A 23,595-nucleotide genomic window follows, 5' to 3' on the forward strand; every position below is an offset into this window, starting at 1 on the left:
ATCTTAAGACCCTCTTCCAGGCAACCGGCTGAGATTTCTCAGCAATGGGGAGCGGGGTGATTTTTTAACATGCTCAGAAGCAAATTATTTCTCAAGGGACACCATTTGTTCCATTGCTGGCAGTGCTGGCTGCGAATGGACACAGAAAAGTCCTATATTGAAAATGAATGGGGAAAAGAAATCCTTACTGTACCCCAGAACTGCATGCAACTCTGTTTTTTCAAAGAGCTATCATAGTGTCCCAAAAATGACCCCTTTTCTTGAGGAAGCCAGGGTTGGTTTGTTTTAGTTTTATGATGTATTGTATTTGGTATTTTCATTTTGCATTTTTCTGTGGCGAACCGCCTTGGGATCTTCGGGTGAAGGGAAAGAATACAAATTTAATAAATAATCACGATACTAATAATCAGAAAGGGAGAATTTTCCCCGTGACAAGGAATCGCCAGCTTCAAACCACAAAGCGGATCTTCGCTGCCAGTGTTTGCAAAGGCGCAACCGGTTCGAGGTCGGGAGGTGGCGGCAGCCAAGGAGCCACGCGGCACTCTCTCAGGAACTTTGCAAAGCTGGAGGTTGTTTGCTGCTCCGGGAAGGTGTTGGGTTACAGAGGAGGAATGAGAGCAGAGAGGAGGTGGGGGAGGCGGGAAGAGAGAAAGGGAGCAATTGCTCCAGCAGCTGATCTGCTGCAGCCGCCTGCAAGGTTTCTTCCCAGCCCAGCCAGGGCAGCGTGCGCCTAGCCTGAAGGAAGGGTCCGGGCGAAGAGGCGAGGCAGGCGGGCGGGCAGACCAACCAGCAAGTGGCCCCGGGGGCGCTCGGGCCATGCCGCGTGGCTGCGAGGCGCGCGCCGAGCCCCGGAGACGATGCCACGCAGGCATGGAGCAACAGGCGGCCGGCGCGGCGGCGGCGGCGGCTCCCCCTAGATCGAAATGCCCAGGGCGGGCAGCCGGGAGCGGCAGCCTCGGCTAGAGCAGCAGGCCTAGCAAGCCTCCCGAGCGGGGAAGGAGGGCCCCAGGAGGCGCCTCCGGCTGTGCCCGGAGCGACCCGAGGAGAACTTTTCTCTCTGCCGAGATGAACAAGCTCCGGAAGCTTTTCCGAGGCAGCGGGCGAGCCTTGGCCTTCATCTTCGCCGCCTCGGTGGTGTGGCTGCTCTTCGACATGGCAGCGCTGCGCCTCTCCTTCGGCGAGATCAACACCCGCGTCCTCAAGGAGGAGATGGTGCGGCGGGAGAGGCTGCGCGGCTGGCGGGAGAAGAGCCTCGACGGCGCCCGACGAGGAGAGGAGCTGCAGGCGCCGCCAGGGGCGCTGCCAAGGGGCCTCGAGGAGAAGGGACGCGGCGGCCCGAGCAAGAAGAGGGGGAAGCCGGGCGCGCAATGGAGGCTCGCAACCCCCCAAGCGGCGGCAGCAGCTCCCAGCCTGCACTGGACGGCCGCCGTCGACGTCCGGAACCACGCTCCGTCCGCCCCCGCGGAGAAGAAATCGAGCGCGAAGGCCGGCTCCCCTCGCCCGCCGCCCACAAAGTCGCCTCTTGCCAGCGGGTCGCCGGGGCGGGCGCTCGACGCGCCTGCCGTCGGAAACAAAGTCGCCGCCAAAGGGCCCGGGCAGTTAAGCACGGGATCCAGGAGGAGAGAGGAGGCTGTTTTTATACCCGAAGGTGGATTAGGGGAGAAAGGCGCCTTGGCTGGATTGCCCACCAACGGAAGCAAATCTGAGGGACCTCGGGGCAGCCCCGGGCTACTGAGCGGGCCAAATGTCCCTGCAAAACGGCCCGGGGGCCTGGATTTGCCTGCCGCTTCGGAAGTAGCGCAGAAGTCTCCGGGTGCGCCACGTCCAGGAAAGCTGTCCGAGGAGGAGGCGGCCAGAATTGCCGGTGCAAAAGTCGTTCTGCCTAACCAAGTGGTGCTTATAAGCAAGGAGGGAGCGCGGGTGGTCTCCGCGGCCGCGCAGGCTCCCGAAGGCGGAGGACGTAGAGCCGTCGGGGAAAAGGCGCGAGTGACTGCGGGCAAAATCCAAGAGGGTCCGAGAGCGGCGGGGGCGACCCAGGAGGTCGCTGTTAAGGGAGCGGCGGCGACCCTAAAAGTTATTCCAGTTGGAAAGGCCGAGCTAGGGAAGGCCGATGGGGCCCGTTCAGCCCATCAGGACCAATCAAGGCAAACCAATGGGACCCATTTCACAGAAAGGGCCAAGCTGCACAAAGTGTTGACCATTGATAGGACCTTGGCCCCAAGGGATCCCAAAGCGCTGGGTCAATATGGGCGCCCTGCGGTGGTCCCAGGCGAGAAGGAAGAGGAGGCAAAAAGGAGGTGGAAGGAGGGGAACTTCAATGTCTTCCTAAGTGACCTCATCCCACTAGACCGAGCCATCGAGGACACAAGGCCCGCTGGGTAAGAGACCCGATTTCTTGCCTTGCACAAGTCTAGACTTGGGCTGGCATGAATTGCCCAGAGATCAAATGGATTTTATGCCAGTTGCTTCGTGTTAGTTGCCAATAAATCTTGAGCAGCAATGGAAACATTAACATTTAGTGTAAAAAGAAACCCATTCCTATTCATTTTATGGGAAGCCACAACAATGCTTTTCATATACTGCGTGCAAGTACTAACTTTGTACAGTGGTACCTTGGCTGTCGGACGGCTTGGCTCCCAAACACATCGGCTCCTGAACGCCACAAACCTGGAAGTAAGTGTTCCAGTTTGCGAACGTTTTTTGGAAGCTGTATGTCCGATGCAGCTTCCGATTGAGTACAGGAAGCTTCTGCAGCCAATCAGAAGCTGCACCTTGGTTTTGGAACAGTTCTGGGGGTCAAACGGACTCACGGAACGGATTAAGTTCGACAACCAAGTACCATTGTACAAAGTTTTAAGACTTGCTCCCACTTTAACTTAAAGTATCAACTGGAAACAAGCATCCTATATAGTCTTAATTAATCCAAATGAACACCTTAATTTAATATGTGTGTTTATAATAACCGTTTCTTAAATTTTAACATCCAGCCTTACACACGTTAGCATGCAAAAATGATAATAATATAGTAAAGAAATCCCTGTGTCCCTGAATAATGCTACCTTTTCCCTGCAGCTAAGCTGAGAATCGAGCTAAAGTTTTTTAAGGTTCTCAATGAACCCTGTTTTCTGGTTCACACTCGCTCTCCAAATCAGGACCACGTTGTTGATAGGTAATCACTGTACCTATAGGATGTATATAGGATGAAGTGTTTCATTACTATATTGCCTGGCTTCATAGTTCATGGCATTGTAGCTGTTCTCTATAGTGGTGGCTTGATTAATAAACTGTCCGGTGATAGGTTCTTCCTATACTGTATACAGTGGTACCTCGGGTTACAGACACTTCAGGTTACAAACGCTTCAGGTTACAGACTCCGCTAACCCAGAAATAGTACCTCAGGTTAAGAACTTTGCTTCAGGATGAGAACAGAAATCGCGCAGCGGCAGCGGGAGGCCCCGTTAGCTAAAGTGGTCTTCAGGTTAAGAACAGATTCAGATTAAGAACAGACCTCCGGGACGAATTAAGTTCTTAACCTGAGGTACCACTGTATATAGATAACAGGTTCTGGTTTGGTTGAGTGCTAACCTAACCTGGGCACTAGGTGGCAGTAGAATTGAAGAAATGCCTGGAACAGGATGATCTTGGGTCTGTTGAGGTGTTCTGTGTAACCCAAGAAAATTAACAAAAAAAACGTGCAGGGCAATGGAGTGTTTAATTCAGAGTGGGGTTGCTTTTTTAGCTCCACCCGCAACATCATGTCTCCTCCTACCAAGTGTGTGTTGCAAAAAAAGCCCCAACATGCAAACAGCTATGTACATGTTAGGGGCTCAATCAGGTTTCCTTGGAGCCTCTGCACATGAGCAGCTGTTGGACTACAACTCCCATCACCCCCAGCCAGCATGTCCAGTGGTTAAGGATGATGGGAGTTGTAGTCCATGCCATCTGGAGGTCCAAAGGGTCCATCGCTCTAACCAGGGATCACACTGGGACTCCATCCTGGAAGATGAGGTTTTTTCCACTGTGGATCATTCTGACATGTGTTGGCAATATATAGAATATCTGTTAAGCTCCTCTGAGGGCAAGGAAGCACTTCAAGAGGGAGCTTTCCTTGCTGGATTTGATGCTGGGAGCGAGCTGATTCTCTGCATTTCTTGATTGCGGCACTCAGTATATAGAGTGAGATGGGGGGGCAGGTATATTTTCCAGAGCGGCTGTGGATTGTTCTAATATTTTCTGTTTGCGCAGTAGTTCAGCCTGAGAGCCATTATTATAAACTCTCAAGAGTTAAGTGGGGGAATTCTCCCAGGCAAATCCAGCGCATTGCTGTAAGAGGAGACAAAGTCAATGCTTTTGAAGGGCGATGTGGAGGAACTCAAACATTGGGACGTGGCTCAGCCGCTGCTCAAGTGTATGAGGGCTGGGAGAAATAATGGGAAGATGCCTGAGCTTCACTGATCCCTTACACTGAATTCAAGCAGCACAATCTGAAGAAGTTTTGCTCAGAAGCCAGTCATACTTATTCCAATAGGACCTGCTCCCTAATCTAATTGTTGGCCAATTGCAGCATTGAGGAACCTCCAGCCCGCAGGCCTAATGAACACCCCCTCAGCTTCCTCAACCAAGTCACCCATCTGCCCTACCCTTCATAGAATTGTACAGTTGAAAGAAACCACAAGGGTCATTTAGCCCAACCCTCTGCAGTGCAGGAATCTTTTGACCAACACAGGGCTCAAACTCACAACCCTGAGATTAAGAATATCATGCTCTAACAACTGAGCTGTCCCAGAGACCGTGTATGTCGTCAGATGTGTGTCTAGGCCCCAAAGGGGTTTGTGGAGCACCATGCATTGCTTTTTTGCAAGCCCCGGCCATCAGCTGACCAGCAGGACTCTCATAGAACGGCACGCATCCCTTTGAACACCTGACAATCAGCTGATGGTTGGTGCTTGCACCACACTGCGTATGGGCTCTGTGCAAGCTCCGAAGATCAGCAGATTGTTAGCACTACAAAGTTTCACGAGAAGCTTATTCCCCTCCTCCAGTTTTAATTTTAAACCCAGTGGGCAAAATCATTTTGATGCCAGGTGGCTTTACAGGTGAGGGGCCGCCAACGTGAAACGTGGCGGGTGGGGACAGAAGGATCCGGGCAGCTGACCGGATCTAGTTCCTTGCCCTTTATCTGTCATGCTTCGTTAGCACTGATTACATTGCCTTTTGATAAGATAAAGTGGCTTGTAAAACATTTTCAGTGAATAGATGTGCCTGCTGTTGCCAGTCCTACCATTAGGCAGAGTGAGGCGGCAGCCTCAGGCGGTAGAAGCTGAGAGGGCAGAGCAGGACACGGCCTGCTCTGTGCCGCTCCCTAAGCTAGCTAGCTGCCCTCAGGTGTATAGGAGGACTCACATTTTTAGAGCTGAGGTAAGGTTTGATGGCCAGTCTTGTCAGCTTCTCGATATAGAATTGTGCAGGAGGGAACACCATCTCACCCTTTGCCTCAGGCAGCAAAATGTCCTGGTCTGGCCCTGAGTAATACCTCATTAAGTGGCCATAGGATTGTGGCCTGAGCCACTGGAGTAAGCTGTTCCACTATCCTATTCTTTCTTAATCGAAAGTCCCACAACAGCATAAATCTGCAGGGCATGTGCATTCCGGGCGCTGTGTCAGAGTCCAAAGTAGAAGTGGTGTCTACGGAAATGAGCCTGCGGTTTTCTCGGTCAAGATGTCCCAGCTGTGGGAGTGTTAATTCAGGCATCGGCGTACACACAGAAAACTGGAAAGTTGTCCATCAGATTAGGTAGCCTGCACTGTTACCGCAAAGTTAGAAGAACAGTTAGTGACGCACTCGTTCACTCAAGGGGGGGAGGAGACTGTTTCTTTTTGCAGCCTTGAATACGGAGCACAATGATTTCCTTTTTTTTTTTTTTTTTGCTTAGCTTATCAGCTTTGGAGAAGGAACATTCCTGCCCATGAGGGAAATCAATTGCCAAAGTGTGTCAGGGTGTATCTGCTGGGATAGGCCGGTCGCAGACTCCAAACAAGCAAACAGTCAGCCACTGACACAGGACACCCTTAACTTTCATCGTTCACATCAGCAAAGCAACTTGTTTGCTCTGCGTATGTCCACAAGGAAGTTGTGCGAGTGTATTGTTGGCGCTGAACAAGTTTCTCCACTGTGAACATGCTGAAAAGTTTGCTTTGGCAAACAAGTATTTCCTCTAAAATCTGCCTAGGGTGGTGGATGTTGTTGGTTTTTTTTTAAAAAACAACAACACACTCTCTTCTTCTTCTTCTTCTACTACTATTTCTCGTTTAAATTATTTAAAATGCCCTGGGAGTTTGTTTTATCCTAGTGCAGGGTTTGAGGTAATGCTTTTACTGTCGAGGTCTGTGTACACACCATACATTTAAAGCATATATTGTCTCCCGCCCCCAGGAATCGTGGGAACTGTAGTTTACCCCGTCGCACATACAGAGACAGCTGTTATTCCCAGCACCCTTAACAAACTACTGTTCCCAGCGTTCTTTGAGGGAGAAATAAGTTTTAAATGTATGGTGTGAATTTTGCCAAGGGCTACATTGCCTCAGGAACAATTTGTTTGTGGGGGGCCAGGGCCAAATCCAGAGTTGTTATGGCTTTCTTTCTTTCTTTCTCCCCTCTCCCCTCTCCTCTCTCCCTCCCACCTGCTTTTCTCCGTCTCGTTCTGCTACCCCTTCCTCCACCCGCCTTTTCCCCTTCTTCCTTGCCACTCAGGTGAAATTGTCCCGGGAGTGTAGGTACCCCACCTCTCCTCTACTGCAAGGACAATCCTGGTACAGTGGTGTATCTCGGGTTACATACACTTCAGGTTACATACGCTTCAGGTTACAGACTCCGCTAACCCAGAAATAGTGCTTCAGCTTAAGAACTTTGCTTCAGAATTAGAAAAGAAATTGTGCTCCGGCGGCATAGCAGCAGGAGGAGGCCCCATTAGCTAAAGTGGTGCTTCAGGTTAAGAACGGTTTCAGGTTAAGTACGGACCTCCGGAACGAATTAAGTACTTATCCCGAGGTACCACTGTATAACACAGTGAGGCTTTGTTTAGGCTGCTCAGCCTCCCCGCCTGCTCAGCTGATACGCAGGGTAGCGGAGCAGCCGCCAGACACTTTCCTGCATATCCTCCAGCCTCCAGAGCTTCAACTCTAGTTATTTTGGTCTGGATTAGAGAGAGACCTGGAGAGCAGGGGGGAATAGGGATTTAGAGGCTTTTTAGAGGGGGCTCTCTCACTTTATGCAATTACACTTATGTGCATGAGGGCCCGTGACGTAACCCCCATGTAAGTGGAGGGGATGCTTGCACCATATATTACAGGTTCACCTTCCATGTGCCTACCTCATAGCAGCAGTGAATGTACCTGCCTTATACCAGGTCAGGCCATTTGTTCATCAAGCCAAGATTCTCTACTCTGACGGCTGTGGCTCTCCAACGTCTTTTCCACCATATCTCTCTCTCTCTCTCTCTCTCTCTCTCTCTCTCTCTCTCTCTTTCTAACTTCTCTTGCTGTGAGGGCTGCTTGGAAATTCCAGCCGTCTCCCCAAACAAAACGTCCCAGAGGCAACGGAGGCAAAGATACGGATATGGGGGAACAACAACCACATAAAACATTCTCAAGGAACAATCGAGAGAATTGACTCTGCGAGAAGTTCTTTGGTAGGATGTTGTGGCCTCCTCAAGATCCCCTTGAAGATATTGGAGCTTAGGGAGCGAAGGCCCCCCTTAAGGCACTACATCAAGCCCACCAATGAATTGCAAATAGGAATGGAGAGAAATGCTTTTCCCTCAGCCTTTTGTTCAAGCAGGAAAGACTCAGACCTGACCCAGCCCTTTGCCTCCTCCTCCTTTTTACTGCCATGAAATGAAATGACAAATTCATTGAAATGGGAGAAATTTTTATCGCCCCCTCAGATCTGCAGATTTTGTTCTGTTCCTTCTTGATATATAGGCCTAGTGGGCTACATTCAGACCTTGTTGCTTTGCAGACATCAGCGTTCGCCGGCTTAGGTAGAGCGAAAGGAGATGCTTTTATTTTGACAAGCTAGCAACAACAGCAGCAAAAGTTTTGCAGATATTATTGTGGTTGCTAGTTAGTCGCTTTGCTCTTAGAAATGTCTCAAAGTGACTACAAACACAACAGAAATAACGAAAACCAGTTGTAGTAAACACAGAGGGAGGAGGAGAAGGGGATGCGTTGGTCAAAGTCCTTGCATTGAATTGGGCTGCCAGGAAGCATCCCCAGGGAGAAGGAGGAGTTTGGATTTGATATCCCGCTTTATCACTACCCGAAGGAGTCTCAAAGCGGCTAACATTCTCCTTTCCCTTCCTCCCCCACAACAAACACTCTGTGAGGTGAGTGGGGCTGAGAGACTTCAAAGAAGTGTGACTGGCCCAAGGTTAGCCAGCAGATGCATATGGAGGAGCGAAGACGCGAACCCGGTTCACCAGATTACGAGACTACCTCTCTTAACCACTACACCACACTGGAAGGTTTCCTAGCTGGGATGCAACACCTGAGAAGACCCTCTCCAGTCACCACCCATGTAACCTTACATGGCAGGGGTGCCTGGGGAACGGCTTCAGAAGCAGTTGCAATGTTCTGTTTTGCATTTTTTACATTTTCCATTTAAAGTACCCTTTTTGCCAGTAAAATAATTGGCCCACTTCAAGGCTTTAACTTAACTGGCCCTGCGGCTCCCCGTCTCGGCAGCCACAGTGTTCCACAGTGTATTTATTTAATCATGATTAACAAGGACGAATGGCTACACACCGGCTAAGGAAGTATCGTTGGTGCTAAATAGGCATTTTAGCTGTTTTTCCTTATTGCTGGAGTCTTAACATTTCAGTGTTTTATATCTTCTCACATTCCTACTTCTATGAAGCATGGAGAAACGACTGTAATTTCTTATAGGATTTTCACACATCCGGCCTGCAGCCACTAGAGTGCACTAGAAATCTATTTTCCACCTCTTCCGGAATAAAACTAGGATTGTTTGTATCTGTTTCCAAACTGAAAATCACTTCAGAATACAGTCATACCTCATGTTACGTTTGCTTCAGGTTGCGAGTTTTCAGGTTGCATCCCACGGCGACCCGGAAGTACCTTAAAGGGTTACTTCCGGGTTTCGCCGCATGCGCAGACACGCAAAACGACCGCATGCGCAGAAGCGACGAATCATGACCTGCAGACGCACAGATGCGGGTTGCGTTCTTTTCAGGTTGTGAACGGGCCTCCAGAACAGATCCCGTTCGCAACCAGAGGTACCACTGTACTGTATTGAGCTTGCATTCTGTTCTAAGGAGCCCCCAGTGTTAGTTTAACTACAGTAATTAGACGAGACTCTGAAATTTGTTTTTTGTGTGTGGTTTTTCACCCTCCCTGCATAGCCAACCAAAGTCCAGGTCCAGCCCAGTTCGCAATGCTGCCAGTTGCTCCTCTCATTTCCTATCCTCGTAGTGGTTGTGACTACAATGGGGAGATTTAAAAGAAGGGCTCACTTCAGTCCCCTAGTGCTGACATCCTAGACTCAAAGGAACATAGGTTTATAGTTCCCATGGCTCCTGGGCATGTGAGGAGCCATGGGAACTACATTTCCCTTGGCCCATTGTACCTAGGCCTAAGAGAGGTTCCATTTTGAACCTTCCAGGAAGAAATTGCTTCCTCACGAAGTACACACTTAAACTGGACAGAACTCTCTCCCACAAGGAGGTAGTGATAGCGACCAACTTGGACAGCTTTAAAAGAGGATTAGTCCAGTTCATTGTGCTTTGCCGCCACAATCGGAGATGAAAAGCATCTGAAGAAGTGTGCATGCACACGAAAGCTCATACCAAGAACTAACTTAGTTGGTCTTTAAGGTGCTACTGGAAGGATTTTTTTTTTTCTGAAAAGCAGTCGCTGGAAACTGCTAGAGGGGGACAGTGCTCCTGAGCTCAGGTCCTACCTGTCAACTTCCTGTGGGCATCTGGTTGGCCATTGGGAGAACAGGGACTGTGTTTGAGGTGGTCTAAGAGCTCTTTTGTGTTTAAAACTGTGCTGCATGTTTTACACATTGCTGTTATTCCCGTTCGTTTACTGTTCCTCCTCCAAGGTGTGTGTATCACATCATTCCATTTCTCCAGTGTTAGAAACTCATATGCACAAGCTAGGTGCCAAATGGCTCCTTAAAACCAAGGATGCAGTTCCCAGAAATGAAATGTCTAGCTGTCATTTTTGGCCAAGAAGGCTCTAAAGTCTTATTTTAAATTATTTTTAAGGATGGGCTGTCTTTGACTGATTATCAGTTAAACATCTGGCTAGTTCAGATGACAAGCTTGAGCTAGGTTAAGAGCGTTGAGAACTTTATCCAGGGACATATATATATTTGTCGACTCCTACATCTTTTTTTCTTAATGGTGACATGGACCATTCAAAATGTAAGAATATTCTGCACAACTGTGAGCAGGGCAGTGGGCTGGAGTAAGTGAAGGCAAGCTACAACAATTAGTATAATGCTTTTCATTGCTCCTGCTCAGGCTGTACAGAAAAAGTGTTTCGCTTCCAGAAATTCATTCTGATGGTGCAGATAAAACATAACTGATAGAATTCTACGGGATGTGGTGTGAGAAAACAGCCAAGATCCAAAACTGCCCAGGCATGCACCTCCAGCTGGTGATGTCAGGCGCCATCCTGGCACCCAGGCATCTTCACTTGGACGCAAGTGGTCAGTAGTCAGGCACAAAATGCGCCTGGCGCCTGGCTAATTTCAAACACTGCATTTCTCCACCCAGCCCTCAAAAACTCTTAAGAGGAAGTGTTACCCCAAAAGTCCCCAAATCGACCAGTGAGATCTATGGTTAAGGGAGGATATGTACTCATATTTTCCCGATCCTGATATTGTATCTGCTACTCCACCCTGCCACATGCAACTCCACAGCTTTTTAGACTACCCATGGCTCCTGGGTGCTTTTTATCTACCATGCTTTTGCTGGTAGCCCATAGGTTGTCACAGTGCAGGTGGATAATAAACAGTTGCCTGTTCCAATCAGGCAGTGAGATGGATGTCAGGAGTGCAGGCAAGCCATGCATTGGTTTTCTCTTTAAATAGCCACTGGTTGCTTTTTCTGTTTGTTAGCTTATACCACAGGATTCACACACACGCCGCCCTCCACAGCTGGCTTCCATATACTGCAAAATCCACAGGACATCTGCTCTTTCACTTCTCCTGACTTCCAGTTCATTATAGCACACTGCACTTGCCAAGCTATTAAAAAAAAAAAAAGTTACTCCTCTGGAAAAATCATTTGTGTGTCTTGGTTTTTTAAGACTAGGTTGGCCACCCTGCTTGTTCTGAGCTCTCTTAAACACAGAAGCTGACTAGCAGCAACGCAGGCTGTAGACTAGATCAGTTGTTCCGAATTGGTGGCCGGTGGACCCCAGGGGGGTCTGCATAACCCATACAGGGCGTCCTTGACACCATTCACATAACAAGAGCTATTACAGAGATACCAGGTTTTTCAAACATTAGGGGCTACGTAGCTTGGCTTTTGAAAAACAGGGAGTCTGCAGTACTTACCGTATTTTTCGCTCTATAAGACGCACCCGGCCATAAGATGCACCTAGTTTTAGAGGAGGAGAACAAGAAAAAAAATATTCACTCCCTCTCTGCGCAGCGCCCCTTCAGCAAAGCGGCAGGAGAAGCGGAGCCCCTTCCATTTTCCCTCCCGCTTCGCTGAAGGGGAGCTGCGCAGAGAGGGAAAGCTGTGCAGCGCCTCTCCAGTGAAGCGAAGGCAGGAGAGCAAGAGGGATCGGTGCGCAGTCTTGCTCTGGCTTCAGCGAAAGCAATGCGAAGCCTCCTAAGCACAGTGGGAGCGCTCCCGCTGCGCTCAGGAGGCTTCGAGCGGCTATCCCTGAAGCCAGGAGAGCAAGAGGGATCGGTGCGCACCGATCCCTCTTGCTCTCCTGGCTTCAGCAAAAGCTGTGCAGCCTGCATTCGCTCCATAAGATGCACACACATTTCCCCTTACTTTTGAGGAGGGGAAAAGTGCATCTTATAGAGCGAAAAATACGGTAGCTAATTGGGTGCCACTGGTCTAGGTGATAATGGTGATGGTGGTGATGAAAGGAGACTCATTAACATAATCTATTTTTATTGATGTTAGCTCCTGACAGGAAAGTACACCCACTTCCTCTCTTGCCTGCTCGAGCCCTGATGTCGGTGCTGACCAGCATCATAGTGCTACATGGAAATTTGCTCCTTGGTTCCTTTCGTTCCTTTTGGTTGAAAACATCACAAGCATTTATTTGGATTTTATCATGGGTTGCCAGGGCAGGTTGAAACAATAAAAAAATAAAAACATACACAATCGAAAAAACAGTTACAACTGTAAAATAAGAGAAGCAGAAAACAATTACAAACATTTTCCATACATAAAAACAGTGGGAAATAGTTCCAGTGCAGATGCAGGCTGTGATAAAGGCTTTGTTGAAAGAGGAAGGCAGTCAGTAGGCTCCAAAAAGACAGCAGAGGCAGCAGCTGTCTATTACAGAATGGGAGGAGGGGATTCCAAAAAGTAGGTGCAACCACGCTAAAGGCCCTGTTTCTATATCATATGGAATGGACTTCCTGGTAAAGCAGAGTCTGCAAGAGACCCCCTTCTGCTGAGCACAGTGATCGACCTAGTATATAAAGGGTGAGGCAATCTTGAGGTAAAATGTTTTATGGCAAGTTGTTAGAAACGCCAACCCTCCATTCTTTTTTGCATGTGCTTTTACTCATGTGTGTGCGCGGCTTCAGTGCCATTTATGCCTGTTTCTGTTTGCTACAGATGTAGAGATCTTCTTGTCCACAACAACCTTCCCACCACCAGCATCATCATATGCTTCGTTGATGAAGTGTGGTCCACTCTCTTGCGCTCTGTTCACAGTGTCCTCAACCGCTCCCCTCCTCAGTTTATTAAAGAGGTTATTCTGGTGGATGACTTCAGCACAAAAGGTTGGTTGGTGTTTCCCAGTGTGTTTCGGCTTACTGAGTGTCCTGTTTTCCAAGCCGTTTTGCTCTTTTAAAAATGCTGTTGGGTTTTTTGTTTTGTTTTGTTTTTAAGGTTGCCATTTGTTTATTTATTTAGAAAATTTGCTCAAAAAAATCCCAAAGAACAAAACAAAACTCAAACCAGTCCAATTATATATAAATCGTGACTAAAATACACAAACCCAATGAAAAAACAAATATGTGTGAAACTATCACTAAATACCAAGATAAAAACAATAAAACAAATGTAACTTAATACAAGTGGTTGTTGTGATATTCTAGTGAAATTCTGTTGCCTTACATTTCCTTGTGAGCTCAAATTGGTTTTGTTTTGTTTGGTGTGGTTCCTATAGATGACATTTTGTTTCTATATATAGATATAGATATAGCTATATAGATAGAAAGGCAATTAGAATACAGTTGTACATTGGAAGTTGAACGGAATCCATTCCGGAAGTCCATTCAACTTTCAAAATGTTTGGAAACCAAAGTTCCTGCAGCCAATCGGAAGCCGCGGAAGCCCCGTTGGACGTTCGGCTTCCAAAATAATGTTTAAAAACCAGAACATTCACTTCCAGGATTCGATCTGGGAGCTGATCTGTTTAGGAGCCAAAGTGTTTGAGATCCAAGGTACGACTGTACGAGTATCCTGAAAGTAAGGACCCCTGACCATTAGGTCCAGTTGCATACGACTCTGGGGTTGTGGCGCTCATCTCGCTTTATTGGCCGAGGGAGCCAGCATACAGCTTCCGGGTCATGTGGCCAGCATGACTAAGCCTCTTCTTGCAAACCAGAGCAGCGCACGGAAATGCCGTTTACCTTCCCGCCGGAGCGGTACCTATTTATCTACTTGCAATTTGACATGCTTCTGAACTGCTAGGTTGGCAGGAGCAGGGACCGAGCAACGGGAGCTCACCCCGTCGTGGGGATTCGAACTGCCAACCTTCTGATCTTCAAGCCCTAGGCTCTGAGGTTTAGACCACAGCACCACCCACGTCCCTTATCCTGAAAGTATATTTGGCCTAAAAGAGGACAGACCAGGGACCCACTGTTCTGTGGGGTGGTTTCTTCTGATGATCATAGATTTGATTCTACCTCTTACTGGGGCCTTATGGCAAGTCCATCACTCAATCTAATGCCCTTAATCAATGCAATTAATCCATAGCTAGAGCATCCCAGCAGATGGGTGACCAGTCTTCTTGGAAGACCTCCGGTAAGGAGGAGCCCCAGTCCCACCCCTCTGATAATTGTTCTGGTGTCTAACTGTTCTTAATGTTAAAATGTTTCTTGTAACGTTCAGTTGAAATCTTATGTGAGTTATCACTTCTCCACTCAGCTTGAGAGAAACCGCCATGTAGTTGCACTATGGATGCAGCTTAAGAGATGTTAACTTTGGGAGGATTATTGAAAGGAAAGAAATGTGTCAATTAGTGCTGAAAAAGCAAAGTATTTTTGGGAGGCGACAATTCATATGTAATGAAGGTAACATGGCAGCAAGTGAGTGTTGGGTGGGGAGCCAGGGGAAGGGGGTCCACCGTCCCTGTCATGGCTGTCAGAAGAAGGGAACCAATGTTTGTTTTCCAGTGTCTCTCCTCCAACAGTCTGAACAAGTGGCAGTGGCTGAGGGTTGGTTGGTTCCTCTTTATTCCTTGCTCATAGGCACGAATCTGTGGTCCATTTCCTTGCTTCTCTTCTGTTCTGTTTTAGCATACCTCAAGGACAAACTAGACCAGTACATGGCCCAGTTTCCCAAAGTCCGGATCCTTCATCTCAAGGAAAGGCATGGTTTAATACGAGCTAGACTAGCGGGAGCAGAGATTGCCAAAGGTAAGAAGAGTTGCATTTTATCATCAAAGTGCAGTTTGTTATTTGCTGTTGTTGTTGTTTAATAAAAGACAGAAGTCAGTGGAAGCAATCCAGTGGAAATTTGACTCATTGCACTGACATCAGTGGAACTGAATGGGTCCAATCAGAAGTTAAGTGCCATTCTGCTAAATGGGGCTCTCTCCCAGAAAAGTGTGCGTAAGAATATGGCTTTAATTCATTGGGATGTAGGCATACTTAACCTTCACTGGACTGTGCCTGATCGCCAAACAATTTTAAAACGTGCACTAAAATCAGAATAATAGAAGGCAGATATTTCCCCCCACCAGTCATGTAGATTCAGTAGTACTACAAAGGTGGCACCAAATATTCTCTTCCTTTTGCCCCCCCCCCAAAATAGTGAGTTGAAATATGTTTTAAAAACATTTCCTGAAAACCTCTTTAACTGTGAGAACATTCATTTTTTTAAAAAAAAATCTTTATTTGGTGCTTTCAGCATTCCCCCTTTCTGGTATCAACTGTAAAAACATTTTAAAATCACAGAGATTATTGTTCCCTGATGATGACATGGGGGAAGGGGGCAAACAAGACTAACTGAAAATGAGGACAGTGCTTGCTGAATCAGTCACACAGGTGATCTTAGCTTACAAGGAGTCATGAAACCACTACAGACAATACAACTGGGATATGTGAAGATTTCACTGAGGGAAAACAAGGTGCACTGGGAGAAGGGGGTCCTGGGTGCATCCCAATGTAAACACAGGTTTCTCCAGGTGATGTGGAACAGCAACATTTTAATCTATGTTATACTGAGTCACATCATTGGTCCATCTAGCTCCCTGTTGTCTGCACTGGTTGACTGTTATTTCCCCTTTGCTGTTTCTGTGTGAAAATCTGAGGGAGGGTGAGTAGGATGTCATTATGATGAGGGTGACATCATGTCAATGCTACACAAAACTTGTGTGCATGAGCAGCACCAAGTCCACAAAAAACTGCTGCGTGGAAGCACTCTTACTTAAGCTGAGAAACAGTGAGTTGGGCATTGTCCTCGCTGGCTGTGTGTGGATGTTCCCCTAGATCTCTTTCTTCAGTAGGACACCAAGAAACTATTATCACATACACACACCCAGCAATGTTTTCACAAGAGGCTATCAAGTACGATGGATGAGGAGCCTGTGGGCTTTCAGAGTGTGCTGGCCTACAATTCCCATATTTTCGAGCCATTCACTTAGGGTACCTGGGGCTTATGGGAGTTGGACTGCTGCATTATCCGGAAGGCTGCAGGTTCCCTATCCCTGGAGTGAGAACTTTCCAGAGTTGTTCCACTTCACCTTCTGCAATGGAATTAGCTCCTTTTTATTTTCTTCTCTAGGTGACGTACTAACATTCTTAGATTCTCATGTGGAATGCAACGTAGGATGGCTGGAGCCCCTCCTGGACAGAATCCGTTTGAATAGGAAGAAAGTTGCCTGTCCTGTTATTGAAGTCATCAGTGACAAAGATATGAGGTAATTTTGATGCCTCCATATTTGTTCTGGTCCCGCCTTGGTAATCCATGCACAGGGGGAAATACTTATTCACGTGGATCATTTTTCTTTCTTTTTTCTTTTTAAAAAAATATTTTTATTGATTTTTACAAATAATTTCCAAAAATCATATATCATACTTTCTTATCTTATACAATGTTTTGGACTTCCATTAACTGCATCTGAAGATTTTCCAGTCTTTCTCACGTAATCTGCATTTCATTATTTTCAGTATTACATTAAATACATCACTAATAATTCTTATCATAGTTTTCTCTGCAATATTTTGCATAGTCCTCCTTACAAAACTTCTTGGAATCCTACTAGCGTGATCTGTGGATTACAATTGCTTTTCAAATAATTCATATATTTACCCCAGTCCTCTGAGAATCTCTGATCCTGGAGGTTTCGAATCCTTCCTGTCCAATTCTTCATAGTCTATTAATGATACATGTGGACTATTAATGGATCACATGGATCATTTTTCTTGGCAGGGATGGGGAACCTGTAGCCTTACAGATGTTGTTAGATTCCAGTTCCCATCACCCTTAGCCAACATGGCCAGTGCCAGTCCAACAACATCTGGAAGACCACAGGTTTCCCTTCTACGTTTTGGAACCAATCTTTTCTACCTTTTATCTTCTTAAGCATCTTCTGGTTGTGACAGTTTCAAAAATAAATTGCAAACAGGAAAAGATGTTACACCAAGAATTAAAAAACTATTTTTAAAGGATGTTATACATTTCACCGCATGTTTTAAAAGCTCATAATTTTGTGAGAGTATGTGTTTTAATGTTACCCATGGGATCCATTAACAGCCCCTCCCCTTTAAAAGCATATCATTCAAGTTACAGTTACCCTTTTCAGACACAGCTTTTGTTTCTGAAGTTAATTCCTGTTGTGACTTCCATTCCTTAGCTACATGACCGTGGACAGCTTTCAGCGTGGTGTATTTACATGGCCAATGAATTTTGGATGGAAGCCCATTCCTCCAGATGTCATCTTGAAAAATGGGATTAAGGACACCGATATAATTAGGTAAATTTATGCTGTTACGCTTTTGTTGACAGAATTGCTCCTTAAGCACTAAACCCACAAGTTGGGAGAAAGGCGTATATTACTCAGGTTTGCAAAACATAGGTAACATTTGTTGGGTGTGCAACCCTGCTCTTTCCTGAGTGCAAACTAGCATCATTAAAACACAGCGAGTTCAGCTGTGTGGATCCCATACAAAGAACAAGGTTGGGTAAACACTGGGCCTCTAGACCAGAGTTGTTGGAGTCCCAACTCCCATCAGCCCATAGCCAACACGGTCAGGGATGCTTGAAGCTTCAGTTCAGCCACAATTTCCTGGAATAGGAAAGCAGGAAGGCCAACGTGGTACCTCCATGTTGTTGAACTGCAACTCTCCAGCATAGCCAGGGTGTTCAGGGATGATAGGAGTCATAGTCCATCAACATCAACTCCTGATTTATTTAAAGTATGCATCATACAAATAGGGAGATGTCAGTTTATAAACATGTTAAAACTACCACCTGTGCAAGGAACCTAATGCTATGTTTGGCTACATGCAATTGCACCCAAACTGTGCATTTGCAAGGCAAGTCATCTACACCAAATTCAAGACTTCCATCATATAAAAAAGATTATATTTTAGAGTTTATAAACAGTGGCAGAGCCTGCTGTTAAGTTTTTGTGGGTGGGGACGAGCAGATCTAATTCATCCTGGAAGTCATAAAGGGAACTCTGATGTAAGCACATGGAGCATTGTTAAAATTCATGTGGTAAAGATAAAGGTAAAGGGACCCCTGACAATTAGGTCCAGTCGTGGCCGACTCTGGGGCTGTGGCACTCATCTCGCTTTACTGGCCGAGGGAGCCGGCGTACAGCTTCCAGCTCATGTGGCCAGCATGACTAAGCCGCTTCTGGCGAACCAGAGCAGTGCATGGAAACGGCGTTTACCTTCCCGCTGGAGCAGTACCTATTTATCTACCTGCACTTTGACGTGCTTTCGAACAGCTAGGTTGGCAGGAGAAGGGACTGAGCAATGGGAGCTCACCCAGTTGCAGGGATTCGAACTGCCGACCTTCTGATCGGCAAGCCCTAGGCTCTGTGGTTTAACCCACAGCGCCACCCGCATCCCCTAAAATTCATGTGGTAGCAAAATCTGTATTTTCTTTTAAAGCACAATGTATAATCCTAAATTATGTTTCAATTACTAGGTGTCCTGTGATGGCAGGTGGGTTATTTTCTATTGATAAGAAGTACTTTTTTGAACTTGGGGCATATGATCCTGGCCTTGATGTTTGGGGAGGTGAAAACATGGAGATCTCATTCAAGGTATGTTGCATTAACTGTAACAGTATTCCCCCCACCCCAATTTATTTGAATCACATTCATAATCACATTAATGGTCATATCACAGTAGCAGTCCTGCATATATAGATGGTTTCAGATGCTCCTTAGTAGAAATAAATGGTCAAAAATGACTGCATCAGGGCAAGCAGTATATTGTATCTGTTATATTTACATATTATTCCGTCACGTCCCCCCAGCAATCACATTTTAAACTTGAGGGTGCTTTGTAAGATGTATGCACCTTTAACAAAATATAGCTTTCATGCAATAGATTAAAATAAAATCCTAGGCAAAAAGCACTAAATAATACAATGGCTCATGTCAGATACCACATATGAAACCATGGTTAAGAAACATTCAACATGGTTAATGTTTTATGTGAACTGATAGATCATGGGTTGTGATCCAGTGGCAAATTAGAATGGGAAATGGATTTGCAAGCCATGATTTGTGCTATCTCTCATTGGTGTGACGTCTGAATTGACAAACCATTGTTAACAGCCATTGTTGTGCCTCTGAAGGCCATTGCAACTGGAGACTGTAGTGCTGAGCAGATATAAAACAAAAACAGACCACAGGTTGCCTGTACATACAGAAGCTCCAACTGTGGTTTGGGATCTTAAGCCACATTTACTGTAAACTATGGTTAGGCATGCTGTCTGAACTGAGCTGGTGTGCTATGGAATCCCCTTACATAATTATCAACAGCAAGTTGTTCTAAACCTTCCCTATCCAGATGCACCCGAAGGCATATTACACGACAGAATCCATTGGCCAGTGGTTGCCTCATGAAGTGTTATCCTACCTCTTTTTCACCAGGTTTGGATGTGTGGAGGGGAAATAGAAATCACCCCGTGTTCCAGAGTGGGCCACATTTTCAGGAATGACAACCCCTACTCCTTCCCTAAAGACCGCCTTACCACGGTGGAGCGGAATTTGGCCCGAGTTGCAGAGGTTTGGCTGGATGAATACAAAGATCTCTTCTATGGACATGGTTATCACCTCATCCAAAAGAACCTGGACGTCGGGGATTTGACTCAGCAGAGAGAACTGAGGAAGCAGCTTCAGTGCAAAAGCTTCAAATGGTACCTGGAGAACGTCTACCCTGATTTAGAGGCCCCCCTTGTGAAAGCTAGTGGGCTGGTATGTTCAATTTCCCAACTCCAATGTGCCCCTTGGGCTAATGTCAACTTGACACATCATCGTCTAAAATTTTATGTCTTTCGTGTGATATTTGCCTGTTTGGTAGCCCAGAGCTGAGGAACATCTGGCCCTCCAGATGTTGTTGGACTACAGCTGCGTCATCCCTGACCATGGACAACGTTGACTAAAGCTGGAGAGAGATGGAATCGAACAACATCTGGAGGATCAGAGGATCTAAGGAGATGAACTCATGTCCAAAGGATGAGTGGGAAATTAATGTGGGGGGAAAGATCCTGGTGGATTTTGCATGTGTTGCAATATATTAAATGGGTTGATGTTTGGGGCCCAGAGGGACGCGGGTGGCGCTGTGGGTAAGACCTCAGTGCCTAGGGCTTGCCAATTGCATGGTCGGTGGTTCGAATCCCCACGGCGGGGTGGGCTCCCGTCTTTCCGTCCCAGCTCCTGCCCACCTAGCAGTTCGAAAGCACCCTTAAGTGCAAGTAGATAAATAGGTACCGCTTTATAGCTGGAAGGTAAACGGCGTTTCCGTGTGCTGCGCTGGTGCCGGCTCGCCAGAGCAGCTTCATCATGCTGGCCATATGACCCGGAAGTGTCTCCGGACAGCGCTGGCCCCTGGCCTCTTAAGTGAGATGGGCGCACAACCCTAGAGCCGGACACGACTGGCCCGTACGGGCAGGGGTACCTTTTACCTTGGGGCCCAGACCCCACCTCTCTGCCTTGGGCTTGGTTTGTGAGCTGAAGCTACTCACTTATCTTAGAATTGTAGTGTTGGAAGGGATCCTGAGGATCATCTAGTTCAATTCCCTGCATTGGAATTGAATACGCAGCTGCCCCATGCGGGGATTGAACCTGCAACCATGGCATTCTCAGCACTACGCTCTAACCAACTGAGCTAAGGCATCTGGTCCAGAATTCTGCATTCACTAGTGACCACCCAAATGCTTCTGAGAAGCTTTTGAGCAGGGCATTGGACCCTGCTGTTTGTCCCCAGCACCTAGTTTTTCAGAGACCTCTGAAGATGAAGGTTCTATTCAGCTGTTGTAGCTGAAGTAGCTGTGCCCATTTAAAGCACTGGAATCTGTCAGGGAGGAGGAGCTTTGGGTGAAGCCAAGGGAAGATGTCGGGAGCAGCCTAGTGTCGGTAGCCCCTGCAGTAACGATTAACAGCTAAAGAAGAGTTGTTGATATTTTAGATATTTGCCCTAGAGTATTGGTGCTTAAAAGATCTTAGTTTGGTTTGTTTTTCTTCTTCTTCTTACATTCCTAACTCAAATCACCGAGGCTCAACTTCCTCTCAGATCTCAGACTTCTTGCTTGCAGCCACTAGAGTGCAGTAGAATCCCATTTTCCTCCAGTTTCTGGAATAAAATTGGCATTTTGGTACCTTATCCCAAACCCAAAATTTTCTTCCGTAAAGTAGTGATGTGGCTTCCTGATGAACTTTCTGTGCCCACCATCCAATTTCAGTGCTAATTTATAAGCTGTAATTAGGAGAGAGGGCATGAAAATTGTGTTGCTGGTGCTGATGGGAGTTGTAGTTTTATCAGGGTCAAAGATTCCCCACTCCTGCTTTGCACCTTATGCATATTTTCATAGTGTTCCTTCTGCCCCTGTCGTGTCTCCTCCTTTCATTCCATGACAGCAGACATAGACCTGTGATGTTGCAGGAGCTTTTCTGTGCCTGGCCATCACAAGAACTCTGACCTTTCCTTGTTTATACAGGGCCAATAGGTGTACAGAGAAAGTGAGAGAGTGCAGTGCTCTATGCCATAATGAAGAGAAATTGGGAACCTGTGGGCTCCCAGATGTTGCTGCACTCCAAGCCCTAGGCTTCATGACCCGTGGTCGGGGATACTGGGAGCTGTAGTCCAGCAAATATCTGGAAGGCTTCAGGTTCCCCATCCCTGACCCTGGGCTAGAGAAGGTGTTGTGATGAGAGAGTTGAAAAGAGATCCTTGATAGGCCACTTAGTACACAGCGGTAAAAATTGCAAAATGCAATCAGTCACTCATCCCCCAAATCCATTAACAAACTGAGATCTGGTGACAGCAGGAGGGCTTAGCCACTTATTTATATTTATTTTGTTGACCTTTGCATTAACAAATTACAGTGCACATCATTAACCCAGAAGATTTTTGTTTAAAACTCCAAATTAGTCTTGCTTAGGCAAGGTAATCTCAAGATGGAAGATTGCTATTACGATGGGTTGGGCAACCCAATTGACTGCATAAGGTCAGCTGTGGAGAATTGCTCTTTTTACCTGTCCCTGGCTTAGGTTTGCTGATAGGGGGCTGCAGCAAATAGAGATAAGTCATCATTGCTCCCTCCAGCCTGAAAACAAACCTGAATTACAGCATTTGAATCAGTAGAATGAAAGTTTTCATACTTCCAAAACAGAAAAAAGGGTTGATTTTAGGGCTGTCCAGAAACACAAGAATTTGAAACTGATTAGAAACAATTTGCATGCCACCTAAACTTTTTAATGAGATAACAAAGACAGCTAACAATTTAATAAACAAGCGCTGCCAAGTTGTTAAAAAGAAAAGGCCATCTTTTACATTTTCTTTTTCTTTCCCTGTTAGCTGTCACACACCTGTCAAAATAGCCTCAGATGCTCAGGCCAACTAATTAAAAGTGAGCCCAATCTGATTGATCACCTTCAATGACTATGTTTCAACTTACGAAATACCCATCAAATGCCAGAAATGGGGTAGAGGAGCTCCAGTGGCTATTGCCCACCTCTAGATATTGAATTTGGTTTTTAAAAAAAAAAATAATAATGCTGCATTCCTTCTTCAGGGTCTTTACGCCCACTTTGACATCACATTTCTAACCTTTTGCTTCAATTTGCTTGTTTTATTTTAGATCATTAACATAGCACTGGCTAAATGCATCACTGTGAATACATCTAGCCTGGCTTTTGAAACATGTGACGTTAATAACAAGGTAAGACTGTTTATTGCCTTCGTGTTGCATTTTTTCATATTGGAGGCCCAATATGGTTGCTTTTCTTTAATGCCCTTTTTGAAATTTCAACTTGGGAGGCTAATACTGGGCGCAGTCTTCCTGCTGGGCCCACAGCTAGGCTTCCCTCACTTTCGGGAGATGCAAGAAGGCCCTTTTATAGTTACCGGAAGGCACAGATGATGGAGTGGAATCTGTAGCCCAGTCTCCAGTGAAGTCACAAACCAGTGGCACTGGCGAGTGGCACATAAGTGGCCTCTGGAAGCCAGATTATCCCCGCTCCATTTCCTGCAGCTTCCAGGAAGCATAAAAGATATGTAATATTTTCATGGGGTTGGTTACTACTTCTTGCACTAACGGCTTATTCCAAACAATCCAGTTCCTTTTCCCGTTCAAACCATTGCGAAGTGCCACGGGTGAGACGCGTTTTTCACCCACCAAACCAAAGGCAGGTTTCATGCCTACCCTTCACCTGTAAATACAGGTAACAACAATATCAAACTGCAGTATTAAAATTAGTTGAAACCGCAGTCTGATGTTTATCCCAGGATCGTAGAAAAGCGTCTCAGCAGCTCTACCCATTTCACAGGTTGCCTTTAGGTCAGTGTTAGAAGATATAAAAGCCAGGCAGCAAAATAACTCCATAAACCAGGGTTACCATCACCAAAACGGAACGCCTAGTTGCCATTTTTGGGCAAGTCGTGTTTTTCAATATGAC

General features: G+C 46.4%; 1 protein-coding gene across 1 annotated transcript in view; it reads left to right on the top strand.

The window, feature by feature from the left end:
- Positions 1–375: 375 nt before the first annotated feature.
- The window catches only part of GALNT5 (polypeptide N-acetylgalactosaminyltransferase 5), a 35,255-nt gene continuing 12,035 nt past the window's right edge, over positions 376–23,595 (top strand). Inside the window, exons 1-8 of the mRNA XM_083706909.1 lie at positions 376–2,378; positions 12,840–13,006; positions 14,750–14,869; positions 16,239–16,374; positions 17,311–17,430; positions 18,615–18,732; positions 19,570–19,893; positions 22,779–22,859. Coding sequence (XP_083563035.1) covers positions 1,066–2,378; positions 12,840–13,006; positions 14,750–14,869; positions 16,239–16,374; positions 17,311–17,430; positions 18,615–18,732; positions 19,570–19,893; positions 22,779–22,859 — 2,379 coding nt within the window. The 5' untranslated portion in view covers positions 376–1,065. The remainder of the gene's footprint in view (positions 2,379–12,839; positions 13,007–14,749; positions 14,870–16,238; positions 16,375–17,310; positions 17,431–18,614; positions 18,733–19,569; positions 19,894–22,778; positions 22,860–23,595) is intronic.

This window comes from Podarcis gaigeae (assembly GCF_964106915.1).
Source record: "Podarcis gaigeae genome assembly, chromosome: 1".
NCBI lineage: Eukaryota > Metazoa > Chordata > Lepidosauria > Squamata > Lacertidae > Podarcis > Podarcis gaigeae.